The 27,782-nt window shown below is 40.9% G+C and overlaps 1 protein-coding gene across 5 annotated transcripts in view; it reads left to right on the top strand.

Moving 5' to 3' along the window:
* Window positions 1-27,782, top strand: part of LOC140717136 (neuron navigator 1-like) — a 679,346-nt gene that overhangs the window by 223,544 nt on the left and 428,020 nt on the right. For all 5 annotated transcript variants that reach the window (XM_073030393.1, XM_073030394.1, XM_073030395.1 and 2 more), the window contains one exon: window positions 25,830-26,799. In XM_073030393.1, the coding sequence (XP_072886494.1) occupies window positions 25,830-26,799 (970 nt within the window). The remainder of the gene's footprint in view (window positions 1-25,829; window positions 26,800-27,782) is intronic.

Below are 27,782 nucleotides of genomic sequence, written 5' to 3'. Positions count from 1 at the left end.
AGGAGATGCTTGAAGGTAAAATGACAGCTGACAAGTAGATGATTTCTTAAGAGAGGGGTATTAATAGTTCAGGGCCTATATTTCTTGGTAAATATGAAAGCAAATGTAGCAAGATTAGGAAACTTTAAATAACAAAGGATATTGAAGGTTTAATAAGAGGTAAAAAATATATGGCAGGTATGAACAATGGGGATGGTGCAAGTTATGCGAGGCTTATAGAGTGTGTATGGATAAAAAGTTGAGAAAGAATTTAAGAGGACAAAAAGGCTCCATAAAATATCTTTGGCAAGTGAGATCAAAGAATATTCCAAGACATTCTGTGTATATCAGGAGAACGAGGATAGCCAGGAAGAGAGTGGGTCTCCTTCGGAACCAAAGGTGTTATAAATGTGTGGAGGAAGGGTGTATGGGTGGAGCCGATACAACTTGGATAGTAATGAGTTCAGAGAAGGCAATATTGAGAAGGGGGATGCGTTAGATGCACGACAGTTGATGCACCCTCAGGATTGGATAAGATCTCTTGCAAATTGCTTTAGTTATGGGAAAGATTTGATAGTTTGGGTTTATTTTCCTGGAGTGAAGTGGGCTGAGAGGTGATCTAACAGAGGTATAGAGGTGTAGATGGAGTAGTTAGTCAGAATCTTTTACCCATGTTAGTGGTATCAAGAAAAAGAGGACATGGATTGGAGATGTGAAGGAGTTTAAAAGGATGTCTGAGGGGATGTCTTTTTAGCTAGGGTGTGGTTCAAATCTGGAACGCACTCTCAGAGGAGGTGGTGGGAATCAGATACAATCATTGCTTACAGAATGCACGGATAGACAAGCCTCAGAAAGATATGGTCCAAATGAGGTCAATCAGATTAGAATGGCAAAATGATTCACATGGATGTGGGGGTGGGGGGTTGCTGAGGGACCTGTTTCTGGTTCCTGTACAGTTCTGTGGTTCTATGTCTTGGGGAAATAAATGATTACACTGGGGATTACTGGAGGTTCAGGCCACTGTCTTTGAAATTATTCTTCGCTGCCAGCGTGAATCACAAGTTGAATTGCAGCTTACTCCCACTGTGCCTAATTTCCTTCCCTGTTGCGTGTAAAGGTAATTACTTTTTAAAATCTTTACAAGTATCTCAATTTTAGCAACAGCAGCTGAAAATGTAGCCTTGTGCTCCAGTTGACAGAGTATGTAGGTTGAGCTTAGAGGTACAGGTAGGCAATCCCTCAATTTGAGGTAGATCTCCTCCACAGGTGCTTGTAGGGTCTTGATGTAACTCAGGAGTCTAATTGTACAACAACAAACATGCACACAGGATATACTAAACATGGGAGATTATATAGATGCTGGAAATCTTGAGCAACACACACAAATTGCTGGAGGAATTCAGCAAGTCAGGCAACATCTATGGAGGGGAATAAACAGCTGACGTTTTGGCCTGAGATCTTTTGGCCCACAACTTTAACTGCTTATTTCCTCCGTAGATGCTGCCTGACTTGCTGAGCTGGGTGTTACGCAGAAGTTGCAGGCATTTTGTTGTAGTCTACGGTTGCTATCATCTGATTGTTTCTCTTTCCTTCCTTCTGTCATTGCCTTCAGCTTTAGAGTAATGAGTTTCAAATTGGAGCAGGACCACTGTAAAGGAAAGATGCTATATCATTAAGCTGATTGATAAACACAAGGTGCTGGAATTCCAGAGTTGCACTCACAAAATGCCTGAAGATCTCAGTAGGTTAGGCTGCATCTGTGGGAAGAAATAAAGTGTCAATGTTTTGGGCCACAACCCTTCTGCATTGATAGTTTGCTTTGCCTAATTAGTAATGCCCACCCCGTTTCGTCAAGAATGCTTCACCAGAACTGCTTCTTCTGATCTCCGTGGAATCTCTGACCTTTCTGAGCTGGTGGTAAAGGGCTTCCTTGGAAAGATGAGGATCTGACAGTTGTGCACTGTCCTCAGTCCAGTAGAGCTGGTGTGTGAGAATCATTGCTTCATTGTTGCTGACATTGGTTTCAGAGAAGATGCAGACTCTTGTGATGTTGTCCATAGACCATCCAGGTTTCACATCTGTCAAACTCTGCTGAGATGATGAGTATATTATGCACTTGGATCTTTGTGTCCTAAAGTAGATGTTAATACTGTTCATTTCTCAATAGCTGACATCTGCTGCTAGTGAATGATTCATTCAGTAAGGGAGGAATCAAGAACTGAATGAATTGTTACCCTATTGTGATATTAGATTGTCTCAGCCTGGCTACTAAATTAGAAACGAGAAAATTAAAATCTGAACATAACTTAACTGAAAAGAATATCTGATGAACAGTTTACTGGGCTGTTAGTTGCATCTATTTATTTGATCTTGTCCTTAGGAGTTTTCCATTGTCCAGGGCAAAGCTTTACGTTCAGTTTGTCAGCTCCATGCTGAGCATGGGGTGGCAAATCTCAAAAAGTCAAATTTATTATCAGAGTGCAGGTATGTCATATACAATCTTGAGATTCATTTTCCTGCAGGTATTTATAGGAAAATAAAGAAATACAATAGAATTCATGAAAAACTGTATAAACAAAGGCAAACAACCAATGTGGAAAGAAAGACAAATAGTGCAGATAAAAATTAAGCGATACTGAGAATATGAATTGTAGACTCATGAGTTGAGGAATACTTGAAAATTAGTCTGTAGGTTGTGGGAATAGTTCAGAGATGTTGTGAGAGAAGCTATCCACATCAGTTCAGGAGCCTGATGGTTGTAGGATAACTGTAACTGAACCTGGTGCTGTGGTACTTACGGCTTCTGTACCTCTTCCTGACAAGAGGAGAGCATGATTTGAATGGTGGGGGGTCCTTGATGATGGATGCTGCTATTTTGTGACAGCACTCCAGCACTCAATGGTTGGGAGGGCTTTTCTTTTGATGGTCTGGGCTATATCTACCACTTTCTGTAGACTTTTTTGTTCTTGGGCATTGGTTTTCCGGACTGGGCTATGATGCAGCCATTTAGAGCACTCTCCACTGTGCATTTGAAGAAGATTTTCAAAGTGTTAGGTGACATGCTGAATCTCTGCATGGACAGGGCATTCTGTCACATTTGCTGTTGTTGAAAACATTTGCCTAAGATGGTGTAAAGTTTGCTGGCCGCTGTTTGCTCACAGCTCTCCTTAGCAGCTGAGCTTTCCATTTAGCCTTGTCTGTGATGTCCTCCTGAAGATATCACTGTTCAGGGATTGACTTTTGCTGGCTACCTACCAATGTACTGCCATCTTCATATCTCATTCATAGTTTCCACTGTGTATACAGTTTTAACTGACTTTAATCCTGTCAATTTCTCATTTAATTGGGAAAGTTAGTATTACTTAAGTTGTAAGGAATGTTTCATTAATCAGACTAAATTAGGTGAATTTGCGTTTTTGAGAATATTGAAACATAGATCATATAGTTACAGTTGGCATCACCACTTTCATATTAACTTCTGCTAAAAAGTTTAATTTTGCCACTCATAAGTATAAATATTTAAGCCATCTGTAATTTGTCTTAAGGCTATGTTTACAAGCATTAACTGATTCCATTTTCAGACAAGAAAATCTGTTACTCCTAAGTTCCTAAAACTGCTGCAATGAATGGAAATTATAATTGTAGTACTAAGTCCTCAAAATTAGTTTGTGGAATCTTAATGACTTTTGTGTTGTCTACATGTAGACTTATTAGCAACAAAGCCAAAGAGATGAAATGTAAAAATTATGGGAATGAATTACAAAGATCTAACACAAGGAAATCTGCAGATGCTGGAAATTCAAACAACAACACACACAAAATGCTGGTGGAACACAGGAGACCAGGCAGCATCTATAGGGAGAAGTGCTGTCGACGTTTTGGGCCGAGACCCTTCGTCAGGACTAACCAAAAGGAAAGGTAGTAAGAGATTTGAAAGTAGTGGGGGGAGGGGGAAATGCGAGATGATAGGAGAAGACCGGAAGGGGGTGGGATGAAGCTAAGAGCTGGAAAGGTGATTGGTGAAAGTGATACAGAGCTGGAGAAGGGAAAGGATCATGGGACGGGAGGCCTCAGGAGAAAGAAAGGAGGGGGAGGGGAGCACCAGAGGGAGATGGAGAACAGGCAAACAACTAAATATGTCAGGGATGGGGTAAGAAGGGGAGGAGGGGCATTAACGGAAGTTAGAGAAGTCAATGTTCATGATATCAGGTTTGCGGCTACCCAGCCGGTATATAAGGTGTTGTTCCTCCAATCTGAGTTTGGATTCATTTTGACAATAGAGGAGGCCATGGATAGACATATCAGAATGGGAATGGGACGTGGAATTAAAATGTGTGGGCACTGGGAGATCCTGCTTTTTCTGGCGGACCGAGCGTAGGTGTTCAGCGAAACGGTCTTCCAGTCTGCGTCGGGTCTCACCAATATATAAAAGGCCACACCGGGAGCACTGGACGCAGTATACCACACCAGCCGACTCACAGGTGAAGTGTCGTCTCACCAGGAAGGACTGTCTGGGGCCCTGAATGGTGGTGAGGGAGAAAGTGTAAGGGCAGGTGTAGCACTTGTTCTGCTTACAAGGATAAGTGCCAGGAGGGAGATCGGTGGGAAGGGATGGGGGGGACACGAGTGGACTAGGGAGTCGCGTAGGGAGCGATCCCTGCGAAAAGCAGAAAGGTGGGGGAGGGAAAAATGTGTTTGGTAGTGGGATCCCGTTGGAGGTGGCGGAAGTTACGGAGAATTATACGTTGGACCTGGAGGCTGGTGGGGTGGTAGTTAAGGACAAGGGGAACCCTATCCCGAGTGGGGTGGCAGGTGGATGGGGTGAGGGAAGATGTGCGGGAAATGGGAGAGATGCGTTTGAGAGCAGAGTTGATGGTGGACGAAGGGAATCCCCTTTGTTTAAAAAAGGAAGACATCTCCTTCGTCCTGGAGTGAAAAGCCTCGTCGTGAGAGCAGATGCGGTGGAGACGGAGGAATTGTGAGAAGGGGATAGCCTTTTTGCAAGAGACAGGGTGGGAAGAGGAATAGTCCAGGTAGCTGTGAGAGTCTGTAGGCTTATAGTAGATATCAGTAGATAGGCCGTCTCCAGAGATGGAGACAGAAAGATCAAGAAAGGGGAGGGAGGTGATCTAAATTTATTTTCTAACAGCTTTCTCTATTTATTTTAATATTTTAAGTACATATCTTCTCTCTGCATTTAAATAAGGTCAAGTACAGTATATTGGACATTTCAACTGCATTGTTTTTTAAAGTCTTATGTTGAAAAGAAGAGTAATATCTGTGGGAACTAGAAGTGCAAACACAAACATTGATTTCTCGAACTTCTGGTAATGCGCCTTCGCCATTCCCCATCCCTTTTTCCCTCACTCACCTTACCTCCTTGCCTGCCGTTGACTCCTTCTGGTGCTCCTCTCCCCTGTTCTTCTTTCCATGGCCTTCTGTCCTCTTCTATCAGACTCCCCCTTCTCTAGCCCTGTATCTCTTTCACCAGTCAACTTTCCAGCTCTTTACTTCACCTTTCCCCCCTCCCAGTTTCACCTATCACCTTGTGTTTCTCCCTCCCCTCCCCCCACCTTTTAACTCTACCCCTCATTTTTTTTTCTCCAGTCCTGCTGAAGGGTCTTGGCCTGAAACGTCGACTGTACTATTTTCCATAGATGCTACCCGGCCTGCTGAGTTCCTCCTGCATTTTGTTTGTGTTGCTTTGGATTTCCAGCATCTGCAGATTTTCTCTTGTTTGTCAAAGACTCCCCTTATTACCTGGCAGTAAGATGGTGTTTACTGGCAGATGTAAGATTTCTGTTTGTTTCAAACATATCATCAATCGGTATCAATTATGAGTATAGTGTTGATGTAAGGGACTGCAGATGCTGGAATCTGGAGCAACAACAATCTGCTGCAGGAACTCTGTGGGTCGTGCAGCATCTGTGGGAGGAAAGGAATTGGCAATGTTTGGGTTTTGACCTGAAACATCACCAGTTCCTTTCCTCCCACAAATGCTGCATGAATTCCTCCTGCAGGTTGTTTGTCGGATAAATATAACGTTACTTAGAAGATTTTGCTAGTTCAAACTTTATGAACTATCTTGCAATCTACTTTACCTTATACTTCATGTAATTTAATTGGACTGAGCTAGTGAGCAGCTGTTAGGAATTTGGTTAGAACTGAACAAGCTGCACTGAGTATATTGAAAGTTTGTGATGCAAAATACAAAACAAATGTACAGAATTTCTAATGTCTAGATATCAACATCAAACTTCAGTGTTTCCATTCTATGTAACACCAACTGCCCATTTTACAATGGCTGTACTTTCCTTTCCCTTATAGTTTTGAAAAAAAAGTTTTTTAGTCGAGACTTCCTAGATAGCAAAAATCATAAAAGCTTAGTTAAGTGTTGTAAACTCCAGAGGAGTTTGAGCTCTCAAGCTGATGTGCATTCTGAACACTAAAGAAGCAACAGACCGTTTCCTCTGGTTGATTACTGATGTTACACTCCGCCCACTTCACACAGACAGAAATATGCTCTGAATAGCTGACTTCCATTTTTCCACAGCCTTCAGTAAATAAGTATGACTATAGTGTATTGAAAAGTTTGCCAATTCTAGAGTCAGACTCTTTTTCAGGAAAATTATCTTTTATGCAAAAGGATATTTCTAGCTAAGCCACAAGCTTCTGCACATTTATTGAGCAACTGGTTTGAAGAATTGGAATACCATATAAAATTGAAATAACATATAAAATCAGAAATTATGGCAAGTATTACCTCATCACTCTCCCATTTGCACTATAAAGTTTTTTTTTCTTAATGTTAAGCTATTTCTTGAATTCTAAGGCTTAGTTGTAATGCTTGGATTACAGCAGGTTGAGGAACCTGCTGTTTCCCATGACTGTCCAAGTTTTTCAATAATAAAGCTACTTAAACACCAAGAGTAACTATATTAGTGTTGTTAACTATGCACAATAATGACTATTAATAAACTTAATGATACTGATTTTGTAAGGTTCACATCACTAATACTGTGATTTTTTAAAATACTTTTAAAATAAAACAGTTAATAGCTTCTGTACAAAGGACCTAAAGAAAGGGTCAACAGATTATGTAAATGCTAAAATTACAATATACTGGTAATACTCGAGAGCTTTGGCAACTTATAATCTCTTACTTAATATCCTGGCTCGTAAGTAGGAGTAATTTAGCTACATCAATGGACAAAAGATGCAGACGGATAACCTTCTCAAGTTCTTTAATTCAATTCCATAGAACAGTACTGGCCCTTCATCTCACGATGCTGTGCCATACCTTTAACCTACTCCCACATAGCCCTCCATTTTTCTTTCTTGTGCCTCGCTAAGAAAATCTTTGATGTCCCTTTATTACTAACTACCACAGTGCGTTCCATGCACTTACCACTCTGTGTAATAAAACCCGCCCTTGACATCCCCACAGATACTTCCCTCCAATCAATCACATTTAGAGCACGTCCTCTCTTATTAGCTATCACTGCCTTGGGGCAAAAGTGCTGACTGTCCATCCTGTCTACTCTTATATCACCTTATGGAAGTTAATCCTGTTAGTGTGGATAAAGTTTGAGAACTGGTGGTGACAGCAACGGGCTGAGCAGACAGGCTCTCTGTATTGTCATTAGGTCTCATTGGGAGTGAACCATTCTTTGCATTAGCAAGTGGGAGATCGGCATTGTTGCAGGGTAGGAGACATTTGAAAAGAACGTCTCGTCAAAAGTGAGTCATAATTTGAAGTAATGAGTGAGAGAGATCGGGAGTGAGTTTTTGTTCAGCCAATAAAAAGACAGACAGACATGCTTTATTGATCCCGCAGGAAATCGGGTTTTGTTACATCCACACCAACCAAGAATAGTGAAGAAATATAGCAATATAAAACCATAAATAATTAAATAATAATAAGTTAATCATGCCAAGTGGAAATAAGTCCAGGACCAGCCTATTGGCTCAGGTGTCTAACACTCCGAGGGAGGAGTTGTAAAGTTTGATGGCCACAGGTAGGAATGACTTCCTATGACGCTCAGTGTTATATCTCGGTGGAATGGGTCTCTGGCTGAATGTACTCCTGTACTTAACCAGTACATTATGGAGTGGATGGGAGACATTGTCCAAGATGGCATGCAACTTGGACAGCATCCTCTTTTCAGACACCACTGTCAGAGAGTCCAGTTCCACCCCCACAACATCACTGGCCTTACAAATGAGCTTGTTGTTTCTGTTGGTGTCTGCTACCCTCACCCTACTGCCCCAGCACACAACAGCAAACATGATAGCACTGGCCACCACAGACTCGTTGAACATGCTCAGCATCGTCCGGCAGATGTTAAAGGACCTCAGTCTCCTCAGGAAATAGAGATGGCTCTGACCCTTCTTGTCCACTTCCATCTGCCTTCTTGTAGACAGCCTTAGTGTTCAGAAGGCAGATGGAAGTGGAGTGGCCATTGTAGGAGCAGACATTTTTGGAATGGGCCATGTTAGAATGGTCAGGCTTTGGCTGAAAAGGCTTCAGTGGGACCAGGTGAGGTTAGTACAAAGAGAGATGTTTCAAAGAAAGGCATAGATGAGAACATGTAAGCTTTCGTAAGGTCTATAAATCCTTAGTCCATAGTTCAGTGTAAGCAGGATGGCTAACGCAGTGGAATGTTCCTCCTGTGAGGTGTGAGATTCCAGAGCACCTGACAATCTCCCTGATGACTATATATGCAGGAAGTACACTCAAATTCAGCTCCTAAATGACAAGGTCAAGGAATTGGAGCTGTAGATGAATGTACTCAGGACCATCAGCAGGCTGAAAACTTTATAGATGAAACATTCTACTGAGGTGGTCAAACCCAGAGTTGAACCTTGGGTTACCATCAGGAGAAGTAGAGAGAGTAAGCAGTCAGTACCGGTTTCCCCTATGGCCATTTCCTTCAGCAACAAGTATATCCCTTTGGATACCATTCAAGAGGGAAGGATAAAGTTAGGGGGAGTGATAATGATGGGAGACTTGATGGTGAGGGGAATGGATAGGAGATTCTGTGGCTGAGAAAGAGATGCCAAGATGTTGTGCTAGTTCCTGGATGTCTCGGAGCAGCTACAGGATATTCTGAAGTGGGAAGGTGAGCAGCCTGAAGCTGTGGTGCACATCAGCACTAATGACATAAATACAATAGAACCAGGGAAGAGGTCTTGCACAGATGTGCAGACAGATTAAAGAAAGGTGTAAAAACAATAGCGTTGTTGTCATGGGGACTTTAACCTTCTAGTTTAGGTGGTGTTTGGTGGACAACCTGCTGGTAGAAAACACCACAAACAAATCTATAAATTACTCCATTGAACAAACCTTTTCTCAGATACGATCACTGTAATCAATAGCCTGTAACTTTCCTTTTGGATTTGAGCTTTTGAACCGCCTGGCATTTTTACAGTGTGTCCTGAAGTCTCGAAGGTGCTGGATGGTTGTGGTGTGATGTATGCAGGCCAAATCGAGGTGATGGTCCTGGGCCTGAGAGTGGGGAATGAGCCAATGTTTGGCCATTGTTTGAGTGGACTTGGAGGCGATTCAGTGAGGCAGAACTGAAAAGAGGTAGATTTGAGGTAACGGAGCCTGGGCCTGGGCCCGAGACCGAGGAAAGACCTGAGGTTTGACTGACTTAAGCTACAGGCCAAATCAGGGCAATGGGTCCCTGGTGCGAGAGTGTATTGAAGTGGCAGGGTCCGTGTCCGAGAGCAATGAACATCCCAAGATTTGGACGATTTAAGCACTGGGTCAAATTGAAAAGGTCCATGTGTTGGGGCCGGAGACGAGGTTCAGGCTTGTTCAGCTCACTCTTCTGTGAGGTTTACTATTCTCTGCACTGAACTGACACTGTGGCCTGCAGCTAATGGGCTCCTGAATTGGCTGTAAGGATGATTGGCTTTGTGGCTGTGGACTTACTTTTGTGAGCTTCAGTTCTGAATGTTATTTGCTTACTTTTATTGTTTGCACAATTTGTTTTTATTTCTGCACATTGGGTGGTTGATGGTCACTTTTTAAAAAATGGATTCTATTGGGTTTCTTAGTTTTGTGGCTGCCTGTAAGGAGCTGAATCTCAAAACTGTATATATTATCCATGCTTTGATAATAAATGTACTTTGAACTACCCTAATATGAACTGGGATCTTCTTAGTGCAAGTGGTTTAGATGGGGCAGAATTTGTTAGATGCACCCCAGAGGGTTTCTTAAATCAATATGTAGATAGTCCAACAAGAGGAGGGGCTTACCAGATCTGGTGTTGGATATTGAGCCTGGCCAAGTGACCAAACTTTCAGTGGGTGAGCAGTGAGCAACTCCTGAAGTTTTAAGATACCCATAGATAAGGATAAGTATGAACCTTGTGAGAGAGTATTAAACTGGAGCAGGGCAAATTAAGAGCATCAGGAGGGAACTAAGGAGAGTTAATTGAGAACAGGTGTTTTTGGAGAAGTCCTATAGACGTGTTTAAAGACCATTTACACAGAGGACAGGACAGGCATGTTCCAGTCAGAAGGAAGAACAGGGATGGAAATGCAAGAGAACCTTGGATGTTGAGGAAGGTGATGAGTTTAGTCAAGAAGAAAAAGGAAAAGTATGTACTGTAAAACTTAAAAAGCTAAAATCAAACAGAGCCCTGAAGGATTATAAAGGAACCAGAAAAGAAATCAATAAGGGAATTAAGAAAGCCAGGAGGGGCCATGAAAAGTCCCGGGCAAGTAGGATTAAAGAGAATCCCAAGGCATTCTATACATACATCAAGAGAAATAGGATAATGAAGGGACTACTCAAGGATAAGGGGGGAACATTTGCTTGGATGTGAAGGATGTGGGTGAGGTCCTTCCGGAGTACTTTACATCGGTACTTACACAAAAGAAGAATGTGGAGGATTGGGAGATCAATGCTGAGAGTATTAATATGCTAGGGCATTTCAAAGTAAAAGAGAATTTGGTACGGGTGTCTTAGAGAGCATTAAGATGTATAAGTCCCCAGACTCTGATGGTTTTTGAGACAGGCCAGGTAAGAGATTGCTGGGGCCTTGACCTGCGTTGTCATATCCTCACTACCCATAGGTGAGATCTCAGAAGGTTGGTGAATAGCTAATGTTTGTTCATGAAGGGAACCAGCAATAATTCTGGAAACTAAAGATCGGTGAGATTCACATCAGTGATAGAGAAATTACTGGAGAGAATTCTTTGGGATAAGATTTATGAGCATATTGTAAACCATGGCCGAAACAGGGAGAGCCAGTGTAGCTTTCTGCAGGGCAAGTTGTGTTTTGTTAACTCGATGGAGTTTTTTGACGAGGTGATGAGGATGATTGATGAATGTAGACCTGTGGTTATTTTCTACGTGGATTTTAGTAAGGCACTTGTCAAGGTCCTTCGAGGTACTTGGAGTAGCACAAGTGAGCATAAATTCCTTAAGGAGAAATCTTGCCTGACAAATCTAAAGGAATTTGTTGAGGAAAAACAGGGTAACAGGCAGGATAGACAAAAGCAGAATCAGCAGATGTTTTTATGTGTTTTTTTTCCAGGAGGCCCTTGACAAGATGTTGCATATGAGGCTACTTGCCTCTCACGTCTCCTTTAAAATTACACTCTGGCTTTAGTCAACCCTAGGAAAAAGATACTGTCTATTGACTTTTTTATGCCTCTCATAATCTTAAGTTAATCATGTACTTTGGCAGAAAGGATAGATGGGAAGAAAATTCAAAACTCAAAGGTGCAAAGAGACTTGAGTGTCTTTTTGAAGTATTCCCTAAAGTTTAACTTGCAGGCAATGTTAGCATTCAGTTTGTAAGGACTAGAATATAAGAGCAAGAATGTAATACTGGGGATTTATAAGGTCAGACTGAATCTGGAGTATGGTGAGCAGTGTTGTGCCCCATATTTAAGAAAGGATGTGCTGGCATAGGAGAGGGTCCAGAGGATGTTCTTGAGAATGATTCTGTGAATGAAAGGGTTAACATGTAATAACTCTGGGCCAGTATCCACTGGGGATTAGAAGAAAGAGGGGGATCTCATTGAAACATGTTGAATATACAGTGGACATGGAGAGGATGTTTCCTACAGTGGGTGGGCCAAGGATCAGAGGGCACAGCCTCAGGATAGACAGATGTTCATTTCCAACAGAGATGAAAAGGAATTTCTTTAACCAGAGTGTGATGAATCTGTGGAATTCATTGCCACAGGTCGCTGTGGAGGCCAAGTCATTGAGTAATGCTGAAGTTCTTGGTTAGTCGAAGCGTCAAAGATTACGAAGAGAAGACAGGAGAGTAGAGTTGAGAGGGATAATAAATCAGCCATGATGGAATGGCGGAGCTTACTCAATGGATCAAGTGGCCAAATTCTGCTCCTCTGTCATATGGTCTTATAGAGCAGTACATCCCAGCAACAGGCTCTTCTTCCCACAACGTTGTGACAAATCAAAAAAAATTAGTAATCAAATGGACAACTAAATTAATCCTTCATACCTACCTAATGTTCATATCCTTCTATTTTACTCACATTTATGCAGCTGTCTAAACATCTCTTAAAAGTCCCTAATGATCTGCGTCCCAGGCACCCACTACACTTTGTGTAAAAAAAAAACTTGCCTCACATCTCCTCTTATATTATCCCCTCTCACCTTAAATGCATACCCTCTGGTATTAGACATTTCAACTCTGGCAGCTTTGAGGACCTCAAGATCCCTCTGTTCCTCCACACTGCTAAGAATCCTGATATTAACTTTGTACTCAACCTTCCATAATATATCATTTCTCATTTCTCTGGATTGCACTCCATCTGCCATTTCTCAGCCCAGCTCTGCATCCTATTAATATGCTGTTGTAACCTATGACAACCTTCTACATAATCCAGAGCACCACCAATCTTTATGACATTTACAGACTCACTAAACCACCCTTCCACAGTCATACTCATTCATCCATGAAAATCACAAGGAGCGGGAGGCCCAGAACAGATCCCTGCAGAACACCGCTAGCCACAGACCTCTAGGCCGAATGTGTTCCATTTACTACCACCTCTGCCTTCTGTGGGCAAGCCAGTTCTGAATCTACACAACCAAAATCATTTTCCCTTTTACCTTTCTGGCACAAAGGAATAACATTTGCCATCCTAATCAAAGAGACAAATTGATAAAGAAAAATGGAAGATTAGAGATTATTCCTGACTAAACTAATCTTCGAGGTGTCACAGATGAAGAGGAAGAATTAAATGTACACATCAACACTTTGATTTTCATTTGATGTGAGAAATGTGAACAGGCATTCCTCTCCTGCCTTTCAGGAAGAGATATAATAACTTGGTTTCTATCCACAAGCAGAGAGTACACTCGAAGAGACCAGTCAGTATCAGATTCCCATCCCAGTGTTCTATAATTGTCCCAGTATAAATATGCTATAGTACACAACCCGTTATCTGAACAGTTCACAACCATGACTTGTGAAAGATATCCAAGCACTTTGGAAATAGAAGTAGGTCATATCAAGATTCTTTTTGGTGTGAACTGTCATGTTTGTCATGTGAATTCAACTGCTTGCTTTTATGTTAGTGTTCCTATTTAACTCGTGTGAACTGGTGCTCTTTTACTTAGCGTAATGGAACTGATGGAAGATCATTGACACTGTTTCTTTCTAAACAGATGCTCTCTGGATGAAAGGTTATTGATCTGAAATATTAATTTTGCCCCACAGATATTGCCTAAGCTGCAGCATATATCCATTATTTTCTTATTTTTCCTTCTGATTGAAAGCTTCTGAAGTTGTTTTGCTTTTGTATTAATAAAAGTAAATGGCATTGAATTTTACACCAAGTGGAAATACCCAGAGGGAAAATAAAACTATGTGGAAAGTACAACAGTGAATAATAAGCTGTGAATAATTGAATAAAATAAATTGAATAGAAAACAAATGTGAAGGGTAGTGTAAGAGTTGGTCGAGTCTGGGTCCAGTTACTACCACAGAATACTTTGCATTTAGTAGTGTTCTGTGACTGTACTTGGTAATATTTGATACCAATGATTGTGTTTTAAAATTACAAAAAGGGAGAATTTGGGGAAGGGAACAAGTCTTTATACATTTTTCTGCAAGGACTTCTCGTTCTTGGCAAGGGAAACAGCCAAATCAATTCTGTTAATGAGCAAAAAGCTGGGATATGAAATCTACAGCATTACCACTTGTGTGCCATTTAACAAATGACAGTTGACCTTGAAAAATTTTATTTGCCAGCTTTGACTGAACAATGAGATCTGTTGCAAATGAACACACAAAAAAAGTTAATTTGAGCATTAGGTAATAGATAATCCAACAGTAATCATTTTATATAGTTGAAAACAATTATTTTATTCCATTACATATACCTTTGTCAATTGTCCAAAGTGAATTTGCATTTTCTAAGCTAGATTTTTGGAAAATACTTTATATTTATAATAAATGGTCTATGCTAATAATATAAAGTGATGAATTATGAGGTCAGCAACCATTAGGGAATGCAGAACCATATTGCACACTACACACAGATTATTAATGAGTTCTCCCCTTCATGAGAATTCTTTAATCCTTTTATTGCTTGTTCTTTCAGAGTTTTCCAATCTTTTGCACTCAGGTTGTATATTGTAAAACATTTTTCATAATTAATATTTTACTACACACAATATCAGTATTTTTGGTTAAGTTTATTACTTGCTAAATTTAGGCTCCAAGAGTTATAAGGCCTGAACATTGGATGTGTGACCCATTTACTTTTAACCACTGACAAGTAATTTACATATATCCTAGGTAATGCTCTGGGAGTTTGGGAGTTTCAGTCATTACTGGTATTGCATCAGGTCTGAGAATGGAGAGGCGAGCTGGCTGATATAAAGAGGAGGAGTGGAGTGGCAAGAGAAGATTATAAGGCGAATGATGGAATGAGAAGGAAGGTGAAACGACAAGCAGGTAGTGCCAGGCAGGACTGGAGTTTGGAGGCTGTAGACCAGGGGTGTCAAACTCATTTTAGGTCACGGGCCGGATTGAGCAAAATGCAGCTTCATGCGGGCCGGATCAGTCGGACGCGTGCGAACGCAGCTTTCGTTGCCTCCGTTTTTTCAGCCTGCTCTCATGTGTCTCAGTCTCTGCTATAACTACAAAGTGTTTCACTTTACAAATTCCGTTTCTTATGAAGAAGACTGCCGAGCAAGACTGCCGAATAAACACTAAAAACCCTGAAAACCTGGTACCTGAATAAACTCAGCATTAGCCATATCATATGCCATAGGCGCTTCGATTACTGGGGCCAGCTTTAATAGTAATTAGATATTATCTCGCGGGCCAAAGATAATTCCACCATGGGCCGGATTTGGCCCGCGGGCCTTGAGTTTGACATATATGCTGTAGATGATGAGTGATGGTTGGTGGCAGACAAAGAGCGGAAAAGGAAACCACAATAGATAGAGAAAGATGGGAGGAGTAGAGTGTGAAGATAAGACTATGGCTGAGATGTCTAGAGCCAGAGGCCAAGGTGACTTACAGATAGAAGATTTGGTCTACACCAAATGGAAGTAGTTGGAACCCAGAACCCACTAAATATTTGTGGGTTGTGTTCACAGAATACTTAGGAGCGTAATTTGGGAACAGGTTGTGTTCCTATAACTAGAGGTCACGGGTTAAGGGTTAAAGGTGAGATGTGAAAAGTTTAAGGAGAACATGAAGGGAAGCTTCTTCACTTAGAGAGTTGTGAGAGTATGGAATGAGCTGCCTGCGCAAGTGGTGCATGCGAGCTCAATTTCAACATTTAAGGGAAGTTTGGATAGGTACATGGATGGTAGGGATATGGACGTCTGTGATCCTGGTGCAGGCAGATTGGAGTGGGAGTTTAAATGACTCAGCATTGGCCAAAGGGCCTTTTCTGTGCTGCACTTTTATGTGACTCTGTTTGCTCAGCGAAAGTGAGGAGGTTGTTCAGGGAGCATTCTGAGTAGCTATGTTCCATTTGAGGCAAGGAAAGGATGGTGGCGTGCAGGAACCATGGTTGAAAAGAGATGTGAAACATTTAGTCAAGAGGAAGAAAGAAGCTTGGTTAAGGTTCAGGAAACAAGGATCAGACAAGGCTTTAGAGAGTTTCAAGGTAGCCAAGATGAAGTTGAAGAATGGACTTAGGACATCTAGAAGGGGGCATTTGAAGGCTTTGGCGAGTAGGGTTAACGAAAATACAAAGGTGTTCTGTACATTTTTGAAGAGCAGATAGGTGACTAGAGTGAAGGTAGGACTAATCAGGGATAAAAGAGGAAATGTTTCTGGAATCAGAGAGGTAGGGGAGGTTCTTAATGGATACTTTGCTTCAGTATTCATCAGCAAGAAAGACCCGGCCATTTGTGAGGACAGTGTAAAACAGGATGATATGCTTGACCGTGTCAATGTTAAGAAAGAGGATGTGCTGGAACTTTTGAAAAATGTTAGGATAGGTAAGTGCCCAAGGTTAAACAGAATGTAACTCTGGTTATTTCAGGAAGTGAGGGATGAGTTTGCTGCACCTTTGGCAATTGTCTTTGCATTCTCACTGGTCACAGGAATTGTACTAGAAGATTGGAGAGTAGCAAATGTTATTCCTTTGTTTAGGAAAGGTTATAGGGATAATCCTGGGAGTTATCGTGCAGTGAGGACTACATCAGCAGTGGGCAAAATATTGGAGAAGATTTTTACAGTTAAGATTCATGAACGTTTGGAGAACCGTATTTTGATTACAATTAGTCATCATGGCTTTGTGAGGGGCAGGTCATGCCATGCAAGCTTGATTGACGTTTTTGAAGAAGTGACTAAACAAACTGATGAAGGAAGAGTGGTGGATGTGGTGCATACGGATTTTTGTAAGGTATTCGACAAGGTTTCCCATAGTATGTTCATTCTGAAAGTTTAGAAGGCAGGGATCCAGGTAAATTTAGCTGCCTATATTCAGAATTAGCTTGCTCACAGAAGGCAGAGGGTGGTGATAATTGAAGCGTATTTTACCTGGTGGTTGGTGACTTGTGGCATTCCAGAGTGATCTGTTCTAGGACCCCTGCTCTTTGTGATTTTTGTAAATCACATCCACATCATTGACCTTTGAATGTGGAACAGAGAGTTAGTGTCTGGTCTGTCTTATCCAGCATCCCTGTCCCAAAACCATAATCTAACTCCCCTCGCTGTCCCCAAATCCTGAACGAAACCTAAGCCTAACGTCTGAGCTGCAACCTTCACAGAGGCTGTAGCCCAGTGTCACCTTGACCCATCTTATGGCTCATATTTATTGTTCATCTGTAATTGCCCACAAGAAGGCAATATTGTGTTGCTATCTTGAAGGTGTAAGAACTTTTATAGTGTTGGTGAGTAGGGATTTCAGAACTTCAGTCTAATAACATTGAAAGAACAGTAACCTTTCAACATGTTAGAAAAGTGTGTGAATAGGAGGGGAGTATGCAGATTGCATTGTTTCCATGTGTTTATTGCCCTTGTTCTGTCTGGTGGCTGAAGCCTCTGGTTTGGGATGAGCTAATAGAGTGGCATTGATGAGAAATTGCTGTGGATTTTGTAGTGATGCAGTCGTAGTGGAGCAGGTGAAAGTCTAGGTGCTTTATGGGTCACCAATCAAGTGCATTGCATCTTGCCGCAACGTGCTGACTTGCTTCAGGGTTATTGGAGATGCCTTCACTCCAGGTTTCCTTGTGTATTGAGTAGTAGTGAATGTACTTAATCATGCTGCAGTCATCAGAAGGCATCCCCACTTCTGACTGCATGATGGAAGGATGAGTGAAGCAGCTGAAGAAGATTGGAAGGGAAACAGAGCCCTAAGCAGTCAGTGGCACTGACACAATATAAAATTAATAATCCTAGTAATTCTGTATGCTGCCTTCACACAGTGGTCTCTGAAAAGAGAACAAAATGTAGATAATTGTCTTTGAACCAGAAGCCTTCGTGTCCTTCCTCAAACAACAGTGAGATTAGAGGATTTTCTGGCTACAGGTAGGGAAGATCGAGTTAATTAAAATGTAATTTGCAGGGTCACCTTTGGCAAATGGTCAATAACCTGCATAGATGTTCCAATTGCATGTATAGCAAGTTGAGAACATCCTTACCAAAGACCTGATGCCTGGTACTCCACCCTGGAAATATTGTAGAACTGTTGGGTTCTCAATTAACTGCTGATGTTTCTCCATGAATGTGGAAGTCCTAATACGAAGTTTGATGTCTATGAAACTTTTCACAAATATGTTCTGGCCCTGAAAGACAGCGAGGATCACAGTTTGCTACCAATTCCAGTGGGAATACCCTTGAATATTCTACTCTGTGTTACAAAGAGGGAGTACTTCTCCCACCTTTCAACAGAGAGAATGGCTGTGAGGAAATTAACTGAGCATTTAATCTAAACCTTTTACAAATTAATGAGTTTACTTAAATGCTTCCATGTTTTTCTCTGAAATTTTTTTTGTTCACATTTTTCAAAAAAGTGATTTTTAAGTTTGTCAGCATAGTTGAAATGATTTTTATATATATTTCTTACTGTAATTTTTAGTGTATCTTATTACACTGTACTGCTGCCTCAAAATAGCAAATGCCAGTGATAATAAACCTGATACTGAATGATTTTTGAAAGGAAGAGTGAATGTGTTCTGCTGAAATTTGGCTCACAGTTTTGTCTGAGCATTCTAGGCAGACGAGACATCATGCTAAGAGCATCTCTCCTATTCGTTCCTTTCCTCTCCTTTCCCCTCCTTTGACTTAGAACAATACAATACAGAACAGCATAGGACCAAGTACCTTCGACTTCTCTTGACCGTGCTGCCATTCTAAACTAATCTCATCTGTCTACATGTGCTCTCTTCCCCTGTACTCCCTGTGTTTGTCTAAATGCCTCTGAGATGTTGTGATTGCATCTCTGCTTCCGCCAACTGCCCTGCCAGTGCATTTCAGCCACCTACCACACTGTAAGCAAAAACTTCTATCAGAAAACTCCTTTCAGTTTTTCCCTTCTCACCATAAAGCTACGCCCCCTAGTATTTGACATCTACACCCTAGGGAAAAAGACTGATTCTCTATCCTGTTTATGGCTTTCACTATTCTACCTACTTCTATCAAATCAACCTTCAGTTTCTGATGCTCCAGAGCAAACGACCCAAGATGATCCATTTTTTCCTCATAGCTAATACTCTCCAATCCAGCCACGTTTAGGATTAGTTTAGACAAATGAGGGGGAAATCCCTTGACACCTATTGAATATTGAAGCACTTAGATCGGTGGATGTGCTGATGATGATCCTATAGTGGCAGTGTCTATTTCCAGAAGGCCCAGTCTCAGAATACAAGGACATCCCTCTAGAGCAGAGATGAAGAGGAATACCTTTATCCAGAGGGTGGTGAATCTGTGAAATTCTTTGCCACAAATGGCTGTGGAGGTCAAGTCAAAAGTTGATAGGCTCTTGGTTTGTGAGTGTGTCATAGTCACGGGGAGAAAGCAAGAGAATGTGGTTGAAAGGGATAATAAATCAGTCATGATGGAATTGATGGGCAAAATGACATAATTCTACTCCTATGTCTTATGATCTTATGGAATAAATCTCTCCTGCACCATCTCCAAAGTCTTCACACACTACTTGGAGTGTGGTGACCAGAATTGTACATAATACTCTATATGTGGCCTAATCAAAGTTCTACACAGCTGTGACATGGCTTTACAAATTTTATACTCATCTGCCTTACCAATGAGCCTTCCTCAACTTCTTCAATTGCTCGAAAGGTGATTGGCAAAAGGGATACAGAGCTGGAGAGGGGAAAGGATCATGGGACAGGAGGCCTAGGGAGAAAGAAAGGGGGAGGGGAGCACCAGAGGGAGATGGAGAGCAGGCAAGGAGTGATTGTGAGGGTGCAGAGAGAGAAAAAGGGGGGGGGGAGAGAATGAGAGAGAGAAGGGATGGGGTAAGAAGGGGAGGAGGGGCATTAACGGAAGTTAGTGAAATCAATATTCATGCCATCAGGTTGGAGGCTACCCAGATGGCGTATCAGGTGTTGTTCCTCCGACCTGAGTGTAGCTTCATCTTGACAGTGGAGGAGGCCATGGATAGACATATCAGAATGGGAATGGGATGTGGAATTAAAATGTCTGACCACTGGGAGATCCTGCTTTCTCCGATTTCTCTAATTTCTGTTAATGCCCCTCCTCCATTCTTATCCCATCCCTCATTTATTTATTATTCCCCCCTTTTTTCTCTCTCTCCTTTATTTCTCTCTCTATCCCTCTCACAACCACTCTTTGCCTGTTCTCCATCTTCCTCTGCTGTTCCCTTTCCCCTTTCTTTCTCCCTAGGCCTCCTGCCCCATGATCCTCTCCTTGCTCCAGCTTTGTATCCTTTTTGCCAATCTACTTTCCAGCTCTTAGCTTTATCCCTTCTCCTGCTGTCTTCTCCTATCATTTCGGATATCCCCCTCCCCCTCCCATTTTCAAATCTCTTACTATCTTTTCTTTCAGTTAGTCCTGACGAAGGTCCTTGGCCCGAAACGTCAACTGTACTTTTTCCTGTAGATGCTGCCTGGCCTGCTGCCCTCCACCAACATTTTGTGTGTGTTGCTTGAATTTCCAGCATCTGCAGATTTCCTCGTTTGTATTTTATCACAACCTTCTTTACTATCCACAACACTAGAAATTTTCATTTTTTTAGCTAATTTACTAATCAGACTGCCAACATTCTTGTCCAAATCATTAATATATACTAAAAAGAATAGAGGTTCCAACACTTATCCTTACAAACACCTCTGGTCATAGACCTGCAATCACGAAAACATCCCTAAGCTGATGCACTTCGACTTTTAATACCAGTTTTGAATTCCCTCAAACCAAGTCTCAGCCCTTCACATGTGCCTTATTCTTCTGGATCAGCTTACCTTGAGGGAACTTGTCAAATGCTTTTTTTTAAAAAGTCCATTTTGATAACATTCCCTGCCCTAGCCTCATCAGTCATCTTAATTATTTCCTCAAAAGACTCAAATCAAATTTGTGAGACATGACCTTCAGGGCCGTGCTCATTGTCTGTAATAAATACATGCAAGTGCAAGCAAATCCCATCCCTAGGAATCTTCTGCAATACTTTTTCAGTCTGTAATTCCCTGATTTGTCCCTGTTGGCCTTCTTAAACAAACTGATAACGTGGGCTATTTTACATTCTTCTGGCACATTGCCTGTGGCTGACGAAGATACAAAAATCTCTTGTCAAGACACTGCAACAATCTTCTCCTTTGCTTCCCTCAAGTAGCCAAGGACTTTTTGTGGGCTATTTATCTGCTCCAAATTTCTTGTTTTAAGTTCTTTCCCTTCATTAGAATTTTCTGCAAAAAAAAAATCTAAGGGAAAGAATTTACACAGATTTGGAAAAGCATGAACTTTCTGGAGATAGTCAACATGGCTTTGTGTGAGAGAGGTCCTATTTTACAAATTTTACTGAGTTTTAATTGACAAAGGTCATTAAGGTGGATAAGTCTTCAGAGCCTGATGGGATTTATCGCAGGATATTGAGCAATAGAGACTGGTGAGTGACCTGAGTGAATTGTACTAAATTATGAGAAGAATTGATAGGGTAGATAGGCAGAGTCTCTTCCTAGGATGGGCATGTCAAATACTAAAAGGGCATTGTCAGATGTCGGATGTGAATCTATCTCCATACTGTTGCCCCTATTCTACCATTCTCTCATTCTACTTTAAGGCGGATCTCCAGTTCCTGCCTAATACCATTGTAATTATTCTTCCCCCAGTTCAGCACTTTAAAGTTCAATTTTACTTGCCATTCAACCGTACATGAATACAGCCAAACGAAACAGCATTGCTCTGGGACCAAGGTGTAAAACACAGTACCGACAACACATAGCACATATAGTATACATAATAGAAGAAAAGCAAAAGAAAAGATAAAAAAATAGCTATGGTCCAAGCCACCGAGTGGCCTGGCCTGAAGACTGATGGTGGATGTTGTCCTGGTCCAGCTTGCCTTCCACTGGCCAACACCAAGCAAACACTGGAGGGCAACACCGATGGGTGAGGCCAGCCCTCAATTCAATACGGATTCCTGCCCATCCCCAGACGTCTCTGCTCTTTCTCACACCCATTTCCAAGGAACCAGTGAACTGGACTTGCAATATTCTACTTTACCAATGTCTAACAGGGTGTTGCGATCACAGTAAAACTTCCAAGAAAATCATTTACACAAAATACTCTGCAGATGCTGTGGTCAAAGCAACACGCACAATACGCTGGAGGAACTCAGCAGGTCAGGCAGTATCCGTGGAAATGGGAACAGTCAAAGTTTCGGGCCGAGACCCTTCGTCATTTGCACTATTTGTTGGACCACACACCGCCTCTGCACTACAACGATGACAACAAGGTTCACATTAGGACTTGTTTATCCTTGACTATATTAAATTATATTAATGGTGTTATAATTAGTGTTCCTAAAATTGTCCCCTACTGAAACTTTCATCTGGCCAGGCTCATTCCCTGAATCAAGTTTCAGTATGGCCCCCTCCTTTGTTGGACTGTCTACTTATTGTTTCAAGAAATCCTGCTGGGTGCTCCTAACAAATCCTGCTGTATTTTAAGAATCTGATACCAAGGAAGTCCCAGCTGATATTAGGAAAGTTAAAATTATTTCAATAATCATTTTGTTTTTGTATATTTCTATTATATGCCTGCATATCTGGTCCCATTGCTTTCACTGGCTATGAGGAACTGTCCAGTATAAACCCAACATATGATAAAATCAGAATCAGTTTTATTATCACTGAAAAACAGTATTTTGGGAAATTTGTTGTTTTGCAATAGCATACAGTGCAGACATGAAAACAACTGTGGGTTACAACGAAGTTGCACCTTTCTTTCTTCCACTGTGGCCTCGCAAGATGTTCTCTCGTAGTGCAGCTGTGGCATTCTCTCAAAATAATGGCAAATCCATCATCTGCTTTGCATCTCTCTCTCCCACACCTATAATGTCTTTATCCTGGAACTTTACCAAGTCTACCCCTTCCATCAATTAAGTTTCTGTAATAGCTAAAATATTGTAGCTCCATGTGTTAATTCTCCTGGTTTAGTGCATGAAACCACAATATTTTTATCTGTTATAGAAGCTAAGCTTATCAGCTTTACCCATTATACTCCTTACATTAAAATAAATGCATTTCAGACCACTGTACCTGCTGTGCTTATTATCCTGTTTTTCCCATTAGACTTACTTGACTGATACCAATTTGTCTTAATGTGTGGCCCTCAGCTTATTCCAAAGAAAATTTGCATAAGTGCACTAATGCCACTGAGCATCTCATCTCTGCAGAGGTTTTGAATCAGCAAAACGTGCTACAAAATGTATTTCATCTCTAAGTTTGTGTAACTTGAACCTACCTCAAAAAGGAGCAAATATAGAAGCATATCACAAGCCAGCCTGTAGTTGATTAATGATCCATTTAAATAGTTCATACAGGCAGTTCCTATTGATTATACTGTGCAAGGCTGCAGGCATAGGCTGGAGACGTTATCTGCTAAAGGCTGGATTGGCATTAAGTTAGCTTTCAATGCAGACTGATGCTATGCATACCACTGTGCACAATGAAGCTTTTTTTCTAATTTGGTATCCAGTTAAATTTGCAGCTAAAGTGTGTGAGCAGTTTGGCTATTAAAATAACTTTAGTTGTACCAATCAATAGACACTTATTTTCATGCCTGATATATTGTGTGATTGGGACCTTCATAACCATCATAATTGCTGCATTGTCTACAAGGTATGTATATCCTCTTGCAGGACGGTTAGCTAGCCGGTCAGAGCCTGGTGTTAGTAACACCGAAGTTGTGAGTTTGATCCCCATACTGTCCAAGCACCTACTTCAGCCGTTTCTTCAGGCAACTGCCCTCTTACTACCAGAAGCAGTTTGCGACCAGTGGACAATACCTTTGAAGTGTGTCCACTTTCTTTTGTTGGCATGGAGGTAGCGCATCACTTCACTGTGCAACAACCCAGGTTCAGTTGCTGTGTGTGCATTCTCCCCGTGACCGTGTGGGTCTCCTCCCACATCCCAAAGAGGTACTTACTGGTTAGTAGGTTAATTGCTCACTTGGGTATAACTGGGTAGCACAGACTCGTTGAGCCGGAAGGGCCAGTTACTGTGCTGTATCTCAAAATAAAAAAATAAATAAATACTATTAATTTTGTAACTATCAACCTCTGCTTGCATGATTTAACAAACACAGCTTTTAGAACTTAGACATTTGAAATAGGGAAAATATGATAGGAATGCTACTTATCAGGCACTTAATAAAGCTTTAAAGTTCCCAATTCCAAAAAGGAAAAGATCTACAAAAGAAGATAAACTCTTAAGATGTTGCACTTACATGAAGCCATACAATAGTTAGCAATCAGTGATCTAGAATGACAGTAATTCATTTGCAGACATCGCTTGGAAAACAACGAGAGAAGAGCAAATCAGATCAGCTGTAAAAATAAAATCAAATTTTAATTTTGTTTTTATATACAATCATGTTTCAGATAATGATTATCAGCTTGATATTATTATAGTATTAAAGTCATGTTGTTGCAGTATTTATTTAAGAATACAATGTTTTTGAGCTACCAACAACTGAAACTAGTTAACCAACTGGCAAAGACATTTTTAAGACTTCTGGTAAGCAGATGGTTAAAAATTTAAAATGTATTCATGAAAATTTCTCATTGGGAGTGGTACTGAAGGGTGAATGTGCTGCTTGAATACTGGGTGGGACGTAACATTTACTGAATTATTGGATCATGTAGATATTATGCCAAGAAAAGCAATGAGTCAAGAATGGAAACTGAGATGTCAGATTGGATAGATATTGTGGCTTTATTCCCATTAACTTCAGAATGCTGAATTTTTTCCAATTGTCATTCACTAGTTTGGGTAGATTTTATGAGCACACTTACCAGAAAGAAATGTGAGAAAGAAATTCTCTATGTAAAATGGTGATAATAAACTTTTGGCATATTGCAGTTCTGTGTTATTAAATGTGAGTTTCAGTTTTGGTGATTTTTGATGTAGAGATATATACTTATAATTTAGAATTATAATCTTAAAATTGCTGAACATTAATAATGTACTCAGCTAAAATTGCATAAATTGAGATATTTTGTCGAATTGGAAATATCATATTACAGGTTGGTCTCATTTAGCATAACTGGAGAAAATCTTCCGTGACATCCAGAAGAAAGCAGCTGTAGCATGAATAATTCCAGATGTTTTTTTAAGGAAGGGTAGCAAGCCATTTGAGGTGCTGTGTAATTGTAGTGTAAAAATTAGACTTTTCAATCCGCCTTAATTATTTTTCCATTATATCTGTTTGGGGCAGCATGGTAGTCTAGTGGTTAGTGTAACAGTTTACAGTGACAGTGACCCGGGTTCAATTCCCACTGCAGTCTGTAAAGAGATCGTAAATTCTCTCCATTACCGCATGGGTTTCTTCCTGGTGCTCCAGTTTCCTCCCACATTTGAGACGTGTGGGTTGCTAGGTTAATCGGTCACATGGGTGTAATTGGGCCGTGTGGGCTCATTGGGTTAGAAGGGCCTGTTACCACTTTGTGTCTCTAAATAATAATTGATCTAAACTTCTTTAAAAGATGTTTATTTTAAAATTTATTTTATTTAGTAGTTAAGCATATTTGAAATATTGCCAGCAAATCCAAACATGATTTGCTGGCAATATTCCTTTTACTGCAATATTTTCTAGAGGCATTTATATTCCATTACTTTGATTTTATTTGCTTGTTTAAATCAGAAACAATGATTAAACGTAGATTGTATCTTCCATCTCTTTCAGATCTGTCTGACAATATAACTCAGCTGCCTGTCATGAATGGGAATGTGCAGTTGAATTCAACAAGGCATCACCATACTTCAACCACGTCTCAATCCAGAAACCTACCGCCAAGTAGAAAACAAACCTTGGAGGTGTCCTCCAAACAGACCGCCAGGCAGCTAAATCTCGCCGTTTCTTCTTCAATAAGTGATCTGGATAAGGCTGCTAGCCCAGGATATGAAAAAGGCTTATCTAATGCAAATAAATCAGTGGAGGAACTGAAATATCACAGTAAAACTTCTAGAAATACTGCAGAGGGCAGAATTGAAGCCTTTTTGAACAACAAGGGGCAGGATAATTCAGTGGAACTTGGGAATCCTGAACTAGGTAATACTGAAGCAGACAGTGGAGAATCTGCATATAATAGTCCACGGCTGCCACGGAAGGGAACTGTTCAAACTTTGAATAAAACTCAGAACATGCAGAAGGCAGCATCAAAAATGTCAGACAGAGGTCAAAAGGAAGAGAAGAGTGACAGTAGTGGAATCAACTCCAGGGGAAAAGTGGCTTCCACAAAAGCCTCTCGAATTGCTGGATTTAATCATGCAAGGAACAAGGTTTTGAATGATGTGCAGAAGGGCGTTGCAACTCTTCCTCCCAGGGGAAAGTGTAAATCCAGATTCAGTATTTCAAATGATAATCTATTACAGCTGTCGAGTTGTGGAAGTGCAACAGATACAGAGAAACCTAAAAGCAGTTCCAGTCAAAGGCAGCGGAAATCTGATGTTAGCTGGAAGTCCTATAGTTTCTCCAATTTGCTCTTAGATGACAATGAAGATTTTTCAGAGCTGTCTGTCTCCTCCGTGAGTTCTCCAAAGCACACTTGTACAGGTGGTCTGAAAATGTCCATCAATAGCAACGTCATCAAGCTTCCATCTCCAACACAGAACAGCCATCCCAACACAGCAACGGTAGCCCCCTTCATGTACAAGTAAGTAAGAATTCACAATTAGCAATGCTTATTCAATTGAGCAAGGTTACAGCTTACTCATTTAGCGACTTTTCAGTTTTTGTACATTACAAATTAAAACTGTGATGCTTCACTGTTATGCTGACTGTTATTCTGTGCACTCTGCAAAGCCTTAGCCTAATTCACCTCACTGATGTGTTGTTAGGGTGCAAAATGAACCAATATATTTGAAAAAAAAAACAGAGAAATGAACTTTTAGTCAGGATAATTGCTCTTTTATTTACTTTTGTTGCTTTTCTTTTTCCTATGTTAGACTAAAAGTTGCAGTGAATTGTGCTGAGTTCACACTTCGGAAACTGCTGCCTGTTCCGGTGTTCTTTTGATATTACTGAAGAGCTTTAAAAATTGTGTAAGCTCTGAGGTATTTGGATTCCTACAGCAAGTGGGAATTCCATATTCTGTGCACTGAGTCTATGCAGCAGAGCCTGGTCCCTAATCGTAATGGGTCTTCTCAGCATTGGACTAAGATTTTGCTTCTGTCAGCTCCGGGTTCTAGCTGGTTTGCCAAGGTTAAACAAATACATGCATCCTTAAATTTGAGAGATTGTCCAAGTAAAGGAAGTTCACAATGACTGAGCATAATGGGATATGACTTCCAATTGTCAACTCCCGAAAAAGCACAGGTGAGGTAAGGAGCTGACAATGGGAAATCTCCCATATCCTGCAGTGTTGTAGCTCAGAATATTGATATGTTGTTCCCCCTGCTACCGGTCTAACTCAGTCACTGAATGGTGTAATGTAATTGACGCAGCTTGTGAGAAGTTTAAGAAGCAATGAATTCCAAATGCGAGGAATTTGAAAGCTCAGTGCCAGCAGGTCAAGCAGCATCTATGGAGAGAAAACCAGATTTGACATTTTGATCAATGACAACTAATGGGGCAAACCTAATCTACCTTTATGTAAATGATTAATTGTTAATAAATATCAAGGAAAAAACAAGGAAG

This window comes from Hemitrygon akajei, chromosome 27 (assembly GCF_048418815.1).
Source record: "Hemitrygon akajei chromosome 27, sHemAka1.3, whole genome shotgun sequence".
Taxonomy (NCBI): Eukaryota; Metazoa; Chordata; class Chondrichthyes; order Myliobatiformes; family Dasyatidae; genus Hemitrygon; species Hemitrygon akajei.
This window is presented reverse-complemented; position numbering and strand designations above follow the sequence as displayed.